Here is a 14,957-nt window from a genome sequence, read left to right as displayed (position 1 = left end):
ACAGGTAAAGGATGCTTGTAATTTAGGGAGGCTTGTTATTGTAAATCTACTTGCCTTTTTCTCCTCCTTTATACCTCAAGAGATCCTGATTTCACAGGTAGTATGAAAAACACTGGGGAGTGGGGGAGAGAGCGAGTATGGTTGCCAGTCATCATTATCCAGTTTAAAGTAAATAGATAAATGTTTTGTAACCCCTTCAAGACATTCAAGCACCATAGGTTTCAGTACTGAACGGGTACCCAAGTTCCTTCTGAGCCAGTTTGTTCTGGCATGTGCTTCTAAAGGTGAGAAACAATTTTCTGCCTTCATCCCAGGAAAAAGAAGCTCAGGAAAAGGCAACTCCTCAGATCATGAAGGATGCTGGAGTGAAGAAAACTGGGCCTTTTCCCAAAGTGGGACAAGTGGGAACAAAAAGCTGAAAAGGCCTAGGCCAAAGGAAGAGTTTGTTTTTGGGTAAGTGGCAATTTAACACTGTTCTAAGGTTTAGTTAGGTCAGCCTGGTAACCTAAGGATGAATCTTCCCCTGCAGCTGAGTGAACTGCATCCAGCACCCAAATGATCACAATTAGATAGAGGATTCCTGAAAATTACAAACCCTCCTGAGCTGAGTCATATATCAGAGTAATCCCTTTGAGTTCTTCCCTGCTTTACACTGCTGTAAACAGGTTTGAGTGACATGTGCTCACTTTAAGAAGGTGGGGGAAACAAAGGTGCAATATTTACCCACTCAAGAGATGATGAAGAAGGGTACTTACATTTTCAGAGCACTTCCAAAGTGGTGTTTAAGCTTCTGTGTAGGTGTTCAGTCAACATGAACAGAATTAGACTAGAAGGAACACATCTCTTTGCCTGCTTGGAGAGATTGCTTATAGAGGAAGAATAAACAATGTTCTCATATTGGCAAATAATGATGATAAACTTCTCATTTTTCCATTGTGAAGAAAAGGTATTTAAACTTTTCATGTGCATAGGGAAGAAATGAAATACATCAGAAGAATAATTAATGATCACAAGTGCATTAACATTTAGCAAGGCTACACAGAATTACTTTTCTAGTGCATTAATAACAGTGTTCATCAGAGTGTTACAGATCTGTTGAAGCACAGGAGTAGTTGGTAAATCTGCTTCACCATCCATACTGCAAGTTCTTGAAGACTTCCAATTATCTAAATTCAGAGGATGAAAATGAATTACAAATGAGTAGATTTCTCACACTTCATGCTTAAAATCGCAGTGTTTCTGTTGTGCAGGCTCATGGTGGCCTTTCCCGTAAGGACTTCTATATGAAGTTACTTTATTGGTTTGGTTATTTATTGTGGTTTTATTGTCTTTCTTCATTCCCTGCACAGACCAGACAAATCTCCTTTATGAGTCTGTGCAGCAATCAGAGCTAAATGTCACCAGTATGACATTGATTTATTTATTCTAATATATGCAACTAATGTGATTGGCTTTCACTGAGTTACACAAGCAGAAGTGTACATTCTCATCCCACAGTTGGCATGATATATACTAGTTTGATGCTTACGGTGTGTGTGCGCTTACCTCTTTCCCCTTTTTAGCTTAGCAAAGTTGGAAGAAGAATTTGAAAAGAAATTCAACAGCCTCCCTCAATACAGTCCTATTACCTTTGACAGGAAAAATTCATCTGTCCCAAGGAAAAAGAGGAAGGTTGGAAGCGGCTCCTCCGAACATCCAAAATCCAACAAAGGTAAAGTACCATGTGCAGGACATTCCTAAGCAACAGCAGTGCTATGACAAACACAGGAATTATGCATTCTTGGTTTACTGTTACATGTGAGAAGCATGAAGTCAAGGGAGAAGAATGGGTTAGTTGGTTCTCACCTGAGTCAGTGTTCAGGCTGTAGTCGTGATCTTCATACGGAGTAGAACTGGTTGGAGGTTGTGCATGGGAAATGTCTGTATGAGACATAGAAATGTCTCTATGAGAAATAGAGTTCTCGTAGCAAACTAATTTATCAAAAAATAGTTATTTATCAAAAAAAAGTAATTTATCAAAATTTAATTTATCAAAATTCTCCACAGTTTTTAATTTATCAGAAAATATGTCAAACTTAATTTATCCAAAACCATGAATATTTGTGAAGGAAGTGAATCTGACAAGTGTTCCCAGGAGAAAATGGGGAAAAAAAGCAGCAGATTATCACCAGGTTAGATTTTGACAGCTTTCAAAACATGATTTTACACCAGTTTGCATTTCGCTGTAATTTTAGGCTCTTCAGGTTAAAACGTGAGGCCAGAGGGGTCTGAAGGAAGCATTTTGGTACTTTTCTGTCTTTTTAATCAAGATTTTAACTGTCATAAGTTTGGAGCAAAAGTGTCCTGACATGAGGAAGTAAGTTAGGGAACGGGACAGCCAATTCCATACCCAGCTCCATTGCTGAGGCTCTCAGAGAAACTCATGGCACATTTGGCTGTTCTATATCCAAACACCCTGTGATGCAGAGGTGGTAAAGAAGTGAGAATGTCATAGGGAAGACTACTTTTAGACTGTGGCAGAGATACTGATGTATGCATGTGGGACAGAAGCCTCACAAAGTGAAGGAAGGATGTACCAGTAACTCTGCAAGACAAAAGGATGCTCAAAAGAACCCTCATTATGCACAGTTCACAATGTGGAGCTGGTTTCCTTTCCTGCTGCCGTGGTAGTTTCACTGATGGACAGGTTTTCACATCTAATACAGCTGTTTTAGTCAGGTGACCCTGGATTAGATCTGTGCCTTTTGAATACTTCACAACTAATCCCATTACAGTATGCAGGACTGAGCAGCTGTTCTTTTCTAGTGCGTGCCAACTTTGGTATTGATTTTTGTATTTATATAATTAGATATGGAGCAGGCACTTCTGCAGAGTTAGACTTGTGCTAATACCAAGTGAGTTCTGACTTCAGATGCCTTTCATTTTATTATGGTATGTATTCTTCTTCAATGAGCATGAATGAACTGCTCTGCAGTATGACAGTACAATGGTTAATTAAGCAACATCTGTTGGGAACAAGATCTCCTCACGTACCATGATCTGGCAGTTGAAGTTGTAGCAGCTCTTTGGATCTGTTGCTGCAGTAGTTACGTGTTCAGGTGTCTGTGTGTCTAAAAGTCCTGCAGACCCTGGTTTTTGGGAATGGTACACTACAGTGGTACCTCAAGTCAGGTATCCCAGAACCACATGCTGCTTTCGGATAAGTTTATGCACAAGAGCTTGATTTTTTTATCCTTATTGCCATCACTTAAAAAGCTTTGGAATATGTTTGGCCATGTCTCAAGGGAAGGTCAGAAACATAACTGCAGGCAGGTTCCAAGCCTGATAGAAGTAGTTTTAGCACAGGCCTACGGAGGAGGCTGCAGAACATTTGCCTGTGGCTAACAACAAGGGCTCTTAGAAATCAGCTAGCTGACTTTGCACTGGAGCAGATGGTGGAACAGTTCATGTGCCTGTTTACCAACTGAGTTGTGGGGTTGCAACAAGCAGCCCCAGGGCAGGAGTATCCGATAGTGCCATGCTGTTTGTGTAGTGAACATCTCATAGCAGCCTGGAACTACATCCAGATGGAGCCAGTGATACCTGCTCCTGATTTCAGTGGATGCTGAATTCACTCAGGTTAGCTGGGCAAGCTTGTGTCAGTCATTCCAGCTCCCTCGAGAGTGAATTCAGCTCTCAAAGGGGGCTGAGCAGATTCCAGACATAGCATTTTTCTTTTGGAAAAGAAAGGTTGCTAAGAACTAAATATTCCATAGCAATGGGTTGATTTTAATTTGGTTTCTTTTGTTAAGATGCTTCAAATTAGGATGCAAGTTACGGATTTGAAATGACCAGAACCAAATTGCATACAAGCAAGCTTACTAGCTTAGCAGGGAAACTGTTCCATGTGGGCCAAACATTAATGAAGCTGAGTCTTCAGTTTACTTTGTGGTGTGCTGACAGGCTGTTCAGCATCATCATGCTCTTGGCTTGCCTGTGGACTGTGGTGAGTCCAAAGACAGAGAACACTGACCTCCAAAGGTGTTAAGCATGTGAGGGTTCTGCAGGTATTGCAGGAAATGAAGATATTCTGCAGAATGGTAGAGTTTGGGTCTGGGTTTTCTGAATTTTCAGGGGTTTTACACCATCAGATTTAAAAGATAGATAAAATAAATCTCATTCTTTCAATGTGATGAGCATGAACAGGGTCAGTGTAGTTTTATGGGTGTAACCATACTGGATGTAGGAGAGAATACATTGCCCTGCATCACTGTGTCATGTGGAGCTGCTTTTGGTGCTTTCCTCTTCCTTGGGGTTGTCTCTGTCTGTAAGGTATTAGATATCCATGGTGCCAGATTGATTTTCTGTCAGATGCCATTAACCTGTGTGTGCAGGAGGCCTGAACTAACCCAACCAGACAGGATTGTCATCAAGTTTTCCCACTTCGGAGTGGAAATTGAGTGGGTCAGTGCCCACTGACTGCTTCCAGTAAAGTTTCTTCCATGTAGCAACCACTTGAAGAACCCTATAGCAAGAAAGCTGTTTCAGATCCACATATGTAAGGTAAAACTTGAGCTTTCTTAAATGAGAGACAGGTTCTTTCCCCAGAGCTTTCCAAATGGTGCAGATTCTGCTCCCACTGGAAATACTGGGGGTCTTCCTTCAGTGGGAGCAGGATGGAGCAAGCCACGGTGCTTTGGCAAATCCTGCCTCAAGCATTTTGAGCTGGGAGTGTGCATTTACAATCATAATGTCACAAAATGGCTGTAAAACACAGCTATCCTGGATGTGTGCAGATGGCTTGCTCCGACATTGGCTGGAGCTGTGACTGGTTTCTTTTTTCCCCCCTTCTTTCCAATGGCATATGTGCCAGAACATCCCACCACACACAAGTCATCAGTCTGCAGTGAGTCACCAATGCAGTTTTGTATGCAAAAATGAGCAACAGGCACAGTCATTATGTCTGCCTTGTGCTGGGAAGAAATGCTCACTTATGCACTTCCCTAAAGGTTTCCTTTTGGGAAGGCAATGAGAGGAATGCAGAGTGCTTTTATTTGGGAGAGGGATTGTCCAGAGCTCTTTTTTCATCTGTGGCCTCTAGGACTAGAAAAGCATCAGCTTAAAACGGATGCTTCTTTATGGCATTCCTCTCAGTCTTTAGCTTGGGTTTTTTGGCTTGGTTCAAAGCATTCAGATGCCTGGAGATCGCATGCTGCAGTGTTCCAAAGATCATAACCCCAAAATACAGCCTGTTCCTCCTGGAAGCAGCAGGAATGCACAAGTCTGCTTGTCCTGCTTTTCTTACAATCATGTTTAAGTGTTAGTTAGGTGTTTCAGGCACAGGTTTTCTCTGGATTGAAGCTGACAAGTGGCATTTGTTCAGTGTCAGAGCATGTGCCTTCTGTACCCATTAAACACGTGTAGCTCAGCCATCCATCCTATGAACTGCTGCATGGGTGAGTGTGCCTAAGCTGTGCCCCAGGGGCACCTCTAATGAGAGCCTGAAGAGGGCTTGATTCTGTTCCAGCCCAAAGCAGCACATGATGGCAGGAATGCCCCTTTCTTACATGCACATGTCCTCTCCAGTCCAGGCTACATTTTGCCTTCTCCATATTGGTTTAGTTCAGTTCATTTCTATTAAAAGAAAACCATTGGGGTTTACACCCTAACCATACCAAATCAGGTTTCTTCTTGCATGTTGATTTCAGTTATATCTTAATAATTTTTTTAATCAATGTAAAAAAAAAGTGAGTTCTATTGCTAAGATTAAAGCCATTAAAAACACTATCAAACGAGAATGAAGCAGCACTGTCCAAGCACTGTCTGATTAGAGCAGATCCCCTAATCAGAATTAACAAATAGTGTTGGACTATAACCGCACCATTGCATTAATACATAATCAACACTTAGGAATTCCCAAAGAAGAAATCTATAGAGATACAGTCCATTTAATTATACATTCCAATTAAGATTTTGGTCTCAGTGCAGTAAGCTTATATGAACATCTCACTATTAACCCAGGTGAGTTATTTGAAAGTCACATTTGCAGTCGTCGATGCTTCTGCCTTATTGGCCTGTTAAAGGGCAGATCTTGTGATTTCCTCTCTTCACAAGAAGCAAGTTTTACAGCATAGCTGTGCTCTGGAAAGGTTTGGAGCTGCAGCTGAAGGCTGAGAAAAGCTAATTTAAGCTGAGTGCTTTTTTACTCCAAAATAGCATGCACAAGTTCAAAACCGTTGTACAGGAGAAGATACAAAGGTGAAGTAAGAACATAAATGAATTAAAGTCTGGAACACTTCCAGGTCTTTTTACACATATGTACTAGACCTGATTGCATTCCTATGCCACAAAACATTAAAAGGTCTCTTCCTACTTCAAATGGCAAAGGGTAACAGCTAACATCAAGTGTGTTACAGCTATTTGCTTCATGCAGTCCACATCCTCACACAGTTAACAAAGAAGTTAGCAAAAGCTAGAGGTTGTGTTAGCCTTGTCTTTGAATAGGAAGCTCATTAAATCTGCAAAACAAACAACAAGTAAGCAATGAAATACACACGAAAACGAAAGAGGGCAAAGTCCCTGCAGGCTGCTTGCTTGTTGTACACAGTTTGTGGGGTTGGATGTCCCTGCATGCCCCAGCTGGTGTCAGTGTAGGAGGTTGGTCTTGTTCAGTGTTCAGCCTTTCTGAAAGGGCAGCTGTTTGCACTCAGGCTTGAGGTTTGTGTATGTGATTGTTGCTGGTTCTGCCACCTAGAAAGTGAACAAACAGGTCTTAAATACATCTTTAAAACAGGAAGAACAATTGGAAGACATTGTGGGGAAGAGAAAGCTAACTGCAGACACAGTGACAGCTGTGAAATAGATAAAGAACTGTTGCAAAGAGGTGGTGATGGGTAGTAAAGAAATTGAGTTGAAAATGCAGCAGAGAAGATGAGGTGCAGGCATTAGGAAAGAATATGTAAGCATTCAGGATGGTAGTGCCCTGGGGAAAAGTACCACAAGGACATGGTGTAGGTGCCATGAGGGCTTCCAGTTTCACAACAGGTTAGACTGGCATCTCTAAGAAATAACTTGGGCCATAGTTTTCTCTTAATCCTGGTTTATGGTGATCACAGATGGGGTAGGCCTCATCATACTTCATTATAGGAGGAAAAAGGTTGAACTTATGGACTAGTGGATACCCTGTGCTGTCAAGCAGTATGGCTCATTAAATCAGTGGAAATCGCAAGCAATTGATGACTATGCACTGATCTCAGGCTTTGAAAGCTTAACTAGGATTTGTGATGACTGTCTGACTGATTTCATCATGAACAAGATTAAAGTGACTATTTGGTCAGGTGACAGTTTGTGATCGTGTTCCAGTTCAGGGCAGAAGGCTGCTTAAAACACCAACACTGGTAGTGCTGAGACAGATTCAGACTGTTCCTTCCTCGTTCTCTGACTTCATGTAGTCAGTGTTTCCATTGCAGTGTTTTATCCTATGCTGACTTCCCTTCTTTTTTAAAGCATTCTTACCCTCAGCTGTGATTCAACACTGCTTTTGTATCTGGGGCCTTCTGGGAGCTGTTTAAGGTTTGCTGTTCTATAAAAGGCAGTATTTCCCTCTGCATAGAGGAGGTAATGTAGAGTGAGTACAGAGGAAAGAGTAGGGGCTAGTCAGTGAGTGTGTCTGTGAGCTCAGATAAGCTTATGTGGTGACCATTATTGTTCCTTAAATACATTTTGTCTCCTAGCTACTTGTTGGCATCTTCTATTGTAGAGTGTTTTATACAGCCTGATCCCCTGCTCCCACTGAAGTGCTACTGCCCATCTTTGTGAATATGAGAGGCTTGAACCTTCTGGGATAGCTTCTAAGAGCAAACATCTGCACCGTTTGGATCATATCATGCCGTGGGTTATGTTCTGAGTACATGTGAGGGAAGGCTTTATGCCGATAGGTGCGAAATGGTACATGAGCACAACTAGTAGCTGAATTATTCTATGTGTAAAACTGCGTTTTTGTCCTCTTTCAGCCATACTTTCAGAAGACAGAATTTCCAGTGACTCTCCCTGGAAGAATAAAATATCTCTATCTGCCCTAAACACTCCAGAGCCAGCAATGATGCATGAGCCTTTAGTTGGCAGCCAGAAAAGGAAAGCAAGGAAAACTAAGATCACACATCTCGTCCGAACAGCAGATGGGCAAGTGTCAGCAGCAGCAGGGACACTGGGTAAGGAAATTGGAGCTTAAATGTTGTTAAAACTGAATGGTTGGCGAGGGTTTGGGCCCAGATCTGTCTCCTCTTCCTGAGTTATTTCTCTTCAAGAACTGGGAGCTGATATAGTGGAAATGAAAGTGGAAAACAGTTACCTTTCATCATATGTTTCTAGTCCAGCAAAGCAATTACACTGCACCTGGTTATAGGATGTAAAAAATGGAACTCAGTAATATGACAGTCAATAACACAGTCCTTGCAGGAGCACTCTGCAGTTAAGATAATCTTTCAGGACTTGTGTATCTAAAACATACAAAAAAGCTCTCTGGTCTGACCTAAATGATTAAACTCAGCTGAATGCAAAATCAATCAACTGCTTTATAAACCTTAGTACTGTGCTTCTGCCAATAGCTTGGGTCAGAAAGCTCTGCAGCATCAGTCAGATTGCACTTGTAAAAGCAAAGTACTGAAAGTAAAGATGCTGTTAACACCAGACTAGTCAGTGTATTGATGGGCTGCTGTGAATATTAGTGTTAGATTTGTAAGCTTAACTTTCTTTTATTGCAGAGGAGAAGCTGAAAGAGCTGCCACAAAATACTCTTCAGAAGACACAAAGTGCAGAAACAGATTGCAACAGTGAATGCTCCAGAAATGCAGACACGGAAGAAAACCATAGTATTACATCAGATATGCCAGCAGTGTCTGCCTTTTTTAGCTTAGCTGCTCTGGCAGAAGTAGCAGCCATGGAAAATGTACACAGGTATGGTTTTCTTCTCCCCTTGTTGTCTAAGTGAGGAGTGTGTGGCTGCCAGCTTGTTCAGAAACACGTGAATTTCAGACTGTTTAATTTGGCTGTTTCCTCTTCCACAGCTTGCTTTGAATGTCTGTTTTACACCACATGCTTAGTAGTGTTCAGTCTTCACCTAAATGACAATGTAATCTATTTCAGTGCTCAGTAAAATGGTGCTGCCTGGTGAGCTTACCTACCAATTTTTGTGTTACGAACAGGTTCATATGTTCCTTGAGATCCTAATGATTGTTTCTATTATCAGATGCCATTTGTCAGATAATAGCAAATTTAAATAGCATGCTCTACAGTCTACAAATCAGCATGCAAGGAAGTGCTGGACCAGACTGAAACTGCCACAGCATCTGCAAATGGCATTTGGCAGATTGCTGGTGCCTGTAAAGCTCCATAAGGCAGCAGCTGATGAAACCTCTTTACTGTGACCCCAATGCCGTGTGCAGTCCTGTGTGTCCAGGCTGCACATCAAACATGGAATTGCATTGATTTCCATTAACACTGACCAGAGTTGCACAAGAGCAGCAGGATTCACCTCACTGTGGTTTTCCCCTCTGTGTTCCTTTAGGAGTTCTTATCCTCCTCTCCTTCCTGTTGAAGCGAGACAGTGTTTTATGTAGCCTCCTGTTGGGTCTTTCTTTCTTACTCCCACCTTTGGTCATCTCATCATGCAGCTAGAGTAAGGTAGCACCTTCCATGAGGTCTGAAAACATCAGAGGGGCAGATGTCCAGTGACTCTTGCAAACTCCAGCTTGTCATCACCCTGGATGCCAACAGCAGAGGACCTTTCCAGTAGTAATTTAGCCATGTCTCTTGCAGCCTTGGCAAATGGAAGTCAAAATAGAAACCTGACTCTGATGGGCTGGATGCTTCTCTGTTTTCTGTTGATTGTTTGCTGTCTTTTGCAGCTCACTTCTTTGTTTGCAAGGAGCTGGAAGTGAGAACATTAACATTAGAGGTTAACTTGATGGTTAGAGGTTTAGAGGTTTGCTTGGTGTTATTTCTTCAGTGTCTGATTTTAACTCTTAAGAATTTCACAGAGTCTTGAGCCATGGAAGCCAAACTCCTTTATAACTGTAATGGGATCTTGTCTGGAAGTGGCAGCATGGTTTTCATTCAAAGGCTTCTGTTTAGCTTTGTTTACCTTGAGCATGCCCCAGTTAAGTGCTGGGAGCCTGAGCTGTGTTTTATGCCAAGGCCCCACTGCACAGCACTCCAGCTGTTGCAAAGCACATTGGTACCTCTGTTTCTGCTGGGGTCCTGCCTGTGTCAGAGTCAGGTAGAGTGGCCTTGTGTAAATAAATGGGCCCCAGATTTTTATTGCTGGTAATGACACATACTATAACAGAAATAGGACCTGACTTGTGAGGTTAGATAACAGGCGGTGACGTGCTTTGTGTGTATTTTAAGAGGCAAGCTGCAAAGGAGCTCTCCGAAGTCCATCTGCTACGATTGATGTTGGATTTCCAGCATGTATATCTGGCACAGTTTGTTTTTATGGTACCCTGTGGTGGGGGATCATTTGTAAATGAACACTGCTGTAGTAATGGAGAGATGTTGTGCTGGGCTGATGAAGTGTTAAGTCATGAAACTTGGAGTAATCCCAATGTGGAACTCTGCTGATTAGTATATTTCCATATTGCTTAAAAGCTGGCTGTTGACTCACATTAACATGATACATGCCTTTGTGCATTTACCTTCTTTTGCCACAGGTGAGCTGTACTTTCTGCTGCTGAGGGCTCAAAAAAGTGCTTGTAAGAGCAATATGTGGGCCCCTGTAGCAGCAGGTAGTTACACTGCTGTAATGTTGGATACTAAACCCTATCACATTGCACTTTGCATCCTTTCTGGTCTGATGAATGTACTTTGCATCCTTTCTGGTCTCCCATGCTCCAGATAATGATGTGTGGCTTTTCTTCTCTTCTTTTGCAGAAATCAGAGGGCCACACCTCTCCCACACGATGGACAGCCAAATGAAATGTCTCAGGCTCCAGTGCTTATTTCCTGCGCTGACCAGTGAAGCTCCACTTTATTGTAAAACATTGTGCTTTACCTAATATCCTAGCCTTGTCTTTACCAAGGGAAGCTAGTCAGTCCATATGATGGCAACTATAGACTGCAAGCAAGTGCTTTTTGTTCTGAGTGGCCCAGAATTCACTGGAAGCCAGACGTTAGCAACTTGGGCCGGGTCCTCAAATCGGAGCCCAGCGTGTAGTAGGGTGGTATTAATTGTCTATGAATGAACAGAAATGGAATGATCCTAGAGCTTGCTTTCTATTGAAGGCTTTTAAACAGTAAATAGGTGGTTGGTGTGAAAAAAGGCTGCCTTTACTGTTAGCTGACACAGCATCTCTTTTACCAACCAGAGAGTACGGCAACTAGTTTCGTATAATACCTAGTTATTCTAAATTAAGAAAAAAAAGGAAAAAAAGAAAAAAAAACAACAACAAAAACACTGACGCACTGCACTAGTTATTATTAGATATTCTTAGTCATTTTTGTACATGAAGATTTAAGTTCTAAGATGGTTTATATTAATAGGTTATGCCTACATTTATATTGTAGAATGGATTTAAACCCTGTTCCAGAGAACTCGCGGCAGCCTGGACAGATGTACCATTGTTAGCGGTGTTTGGGCAGCCATGTGGTCCAGATGTTCTGCACTTTGATATTTGCCACCGGAGTGGTAGAGTTTACTGGGAGAGATTCTGACAGGCGATGTTTGGGTTTGTTTCCTTTAGCTTTGAATAACCAGGATGATGTGCATTAGAAGAAAGGAGTGGTGTATGGAAAAGAGAATACTGCAGATAATTGACTTGTCTTTCATGCCTTGGAGGGTTCCTTTATTTTTGCATAGACTTGGTAAAAGTTTCCTGTAAACACAAAGTACTGCAAATGCGTTTTCTAAAGTGACCTTAGTATTATTTCACCGTTCGGAACAACCTAAAGCCGTGACTTTTGGATATACACCAATACACATACCTTTTGCATCTTACAGACACTGGCATTGTTGTAGTTACTATGCACAGTCCAGAACAGCTTCAGAGGTTGCGTAAAGGGCCGATTACAGTTTGTGTGGGTAAAGTGGCAAGTTGTATACAGATAAACTACAACTGAAGAAGAGTCACCTTTGACTGAATTCAGACAACCAAACAGATCCATCTGCCAGTTTCTGTCTTTGCTTATGTTGAAGTTTTGTGTTTTGCTCTCATGAATACATCCCAAAAGCAGGCCAAGTGTATCACTTGGCCCGTTACCTTCGCTATCTTGACTTACACTATTGTATAACGAAGCATTGATTCCTACCGATAGATGCAAAATGATCACTAGTAATTGATCTAAAGCTACAAATTCAACAGGGTACTTCTTCAATAGCACAAGATGTTTCCCTACTTTTTGCATTGTAGCACAACAATGTACCAAATTGGACTCCAGCAATAATTTTCTATTAGTCTTCGTCATACCGGCTGAACTTTTGATAGTATTAGATTGAGTTTGAAGTTCTTTGAACTAAGTCTTTAAATGATGCGAGTTTACATCATTCTATCAGGCATTCTTATTTATACTTGACTGAATTGATAATGTGTTCTGGGGTTATTTTGTAACTAATTTGATGTAATAGCCATATGGACAGTAACTCTATTAATCCTCGCTAGGTTTAGCCTTTCATTGTAGTGGCTAAGTGAAAGTCTTTGGTGCAGTGTCAGGAAGCATACAACAACATGCCACACGAGTTGTAACAAAGGCTTAAAGGTCTGACAAAAGGCAGGTAGCTGGGGAAGTGTCACTGAAACAGCACCATCCAGGATGCATGCGTTGGAAGAAGGGAACAACAAGAAGAAGACAGCCAATGAGTCAGTGGAAAGGCTTTTTACAAGTTCAGGTGAATACATGACTGAGAGCCCCTTAAATGCCATTGCAGCCTATGGCAGTATTTTTAATGAGATTTTATTAAAGTTTTATAACTTATTTTAACAAGACAAAAATACTTCAGAGACTTAAAACTAATGGGTCACAGCTAGGTGGCTGTTGGAGTTTTGGACCACTTTATAATTAGCTGAAATCCAAATATGTTACAGTGCAGGCCGTTCACGTTGACAATGGTACTAACTTATTTCTCTAGAAACCTTTAGAGTAGATATATTTTTGTCAAAGCACCCCATCCTTCCTCGATTTAAATTTCAATATTGTTCCTGAAGATATTTCTGTATATTAATGGTACCTTTTTTAAAAGAAACAGAAAATTACTTTTTTCTATATGAATTAATATCTTACTTGATCTGCTTTTCCTTGACTTTCCCTTAGAGAGGGGGTAGGGTTGGGTCAGTTTACTGGATATGACTGTTTTCAGATACTTATAAACCTTTTTGTAGATATGCTTAATTTTTAAGCGATTAGGCACTGAGAGTAGCAGAAATCCTGCAAAGCTTTATAGTTCACTAGGCATTTGCCTTTGTTGGTTCTCTGAGTGATGTCTTGATTTGAGTAGCTAGAAGTTTCCCTGAATCTACTAGAAGGGGTATCAGTATTTTCAGGTAACAAAGTCTGTTAGCACAACAAAAACTTCAGACCAATATCTTACTGTATTGGGGTCGGGGTTGGGGTTTATTTTCCTTGTTTTGGTTTTGATTTATTTCAGCTGCTTTCATTTTGGAAAATCTTATTGCTATTGTGTGTACTTCAGTATACCAGCAAACACTGTTACCCGTTCACAACATTGTCCACAAATGCCTCTAGAGAAGAAATTGTTGCACCTTATGTATATCTCAAGCAAACCAAAATATGATGCTTTTCTGCTTTGTTTATTCTGAATATGTTGTATCATACTTTACTGAACCCATTTTAACTTAGCTAAAGCTATCGATATTTATGCATTTCACATTATTTTCTGGATCTGAACCTGTGTATAAATCTTTCTTTAAAAAAAAAAAGAAAAAGAAAAGAAAAGCATTTACTGTAGTCATCCTCTGTGACTTATCCATGGGAGGGGGGAATCTTGTCTCAAGTGTCAAATGCAGTACTGTCCCAGTAGTCCTTGGCTTTTATTTATTGAGCGATCTCTGGTATTTCGTGTGTAGTTTTGAGGTATGCAAAGTACATTGTCGTAGCCAAAGCTACAGATCTAAGCAGCTGGGAGAAAATTACTGTAATGTTGTCTTCATTGTTCTAGTACTGTATGCAAATATGGGAGAACTGTTCTGCAGAACATTTGAGATGCAGATTCTTATCCCCACAGTAGGTTATTTTCCAGATATTAGACCAAATCAATAAAAACTCAATGATCTTAAAGGTCTTCTCTGAACTAAATGATTCTATGATTCTAAAACCATCTATGGAGATTACTTAATGCTCTGCTTATGGCAGGAACTACCCCTTGAATGTGCTGTAATTTCAGAAATAGAATATATTTATTTAAGATGACTGAATGCTCTTTTATACTAATACAATATCCCAAAGTCATGAGCAAGAGACTTCTTGGTAGTTTGGGTTTCTGTTTTATAGCACTGGTGCATGGCTTTTGAAATTAAAATGGTAAGTGCTGTTGGAGAAGGGCACAGGAACAAGGGACTGGTAGAAGCGTGTGAACTTGTGGTGTTTCAATTCCAGCTTTGGTATTTATTATTTGGGTGAAAGCTGCCTTGGTAGCACAAGGATAAAGAGCTCTTTGCAGTTTGTGTCAAGTAGAAACCCAAGAGAGTTGTAACTCACATCAGAACAAGTGGATCCTTATTGTTTGGATGCTGGGTTTTTTGGAACAGGATATTAAATTGAAGCAGTTTTAATTTCCACTGCCTACTTAGCTACTATAAAGATACAGAACAGACAGAAGGCAACAGCTGTAGACGTGGGGCAGCTAAGAGAGGATGAAAGGAAAGCTGATGTTTGTTCTCACTATGGCAAAGCAATGACAACAAAGAGGAATTAGGGAAAAAAGATACATGTATACATATGTGTGTGTGGGTGTGTGTGTACATTCTGCA

General features: G+C 40.9%; 1 protein-coding gene across 7 annotated transcripts in view; it reads left to right on the top strand.

Annotated features, from left to right (window-relative positions):
- BBX (BBX high mobility group box domain containing) overlaps nt 1-14,385 on the top strand; it is a 110,493-nt gene extending 96,108 nt beyond the window's left edge. For 6 of the 7 annotated variants that reach the window (XM_034074505.1, XM_034074507.1, XM_034074504.1 and 3 more), the window contains 5 exons: nt 315-453; nt 1,563-1,711; nt 7,992-8,189; nt 8,742-8,934; nt 10,909-14,385. In XM_034074505.1, coding sequence (XP_033930396.1) covers nt 315-453; nt 1,563-1,711; nt 7,992-8,189; nt 8,742-8,934; nt 10,909-10,996 — 767 coding nt within the window. In that variant the 3' untranslated portion in view covers nt 10,997-14,385. The remainder of the gene's footprint in view (nt 1-314; nt 454-1,562; nt 1,712-7,991; nt 8,190-8,741; nt 8,935-10,908) is intronic. The other variant, XM_034074502.1, reaches the window with a different exon arrangement.
- Nucleotides 14,386-14,957: the final 572 nt, after the last annotated feature.

This window comes from Melopsittacus undulatus, chromosome 2 (assembly GCF_012275295.1).
Source record: "Melopsittacus undulatus isolate bMelUnd1 chromosome 2, bMelUnd1.mat.Z, whole genome shotgun sequence".
Classification (NCBI taxonomy): domain Eukaryota; kingdom Metazoa; phylum Chordata; class Aves; order Psittaciformes; family Psittaculidae; genus Melopsittacus; species Melopsittacus undulatus.
The sequence above is the reverse complement of the archived record's forward strand: the minus strand, read 5'-3'. Positions and strand labels throughout refer to the sequence as shown.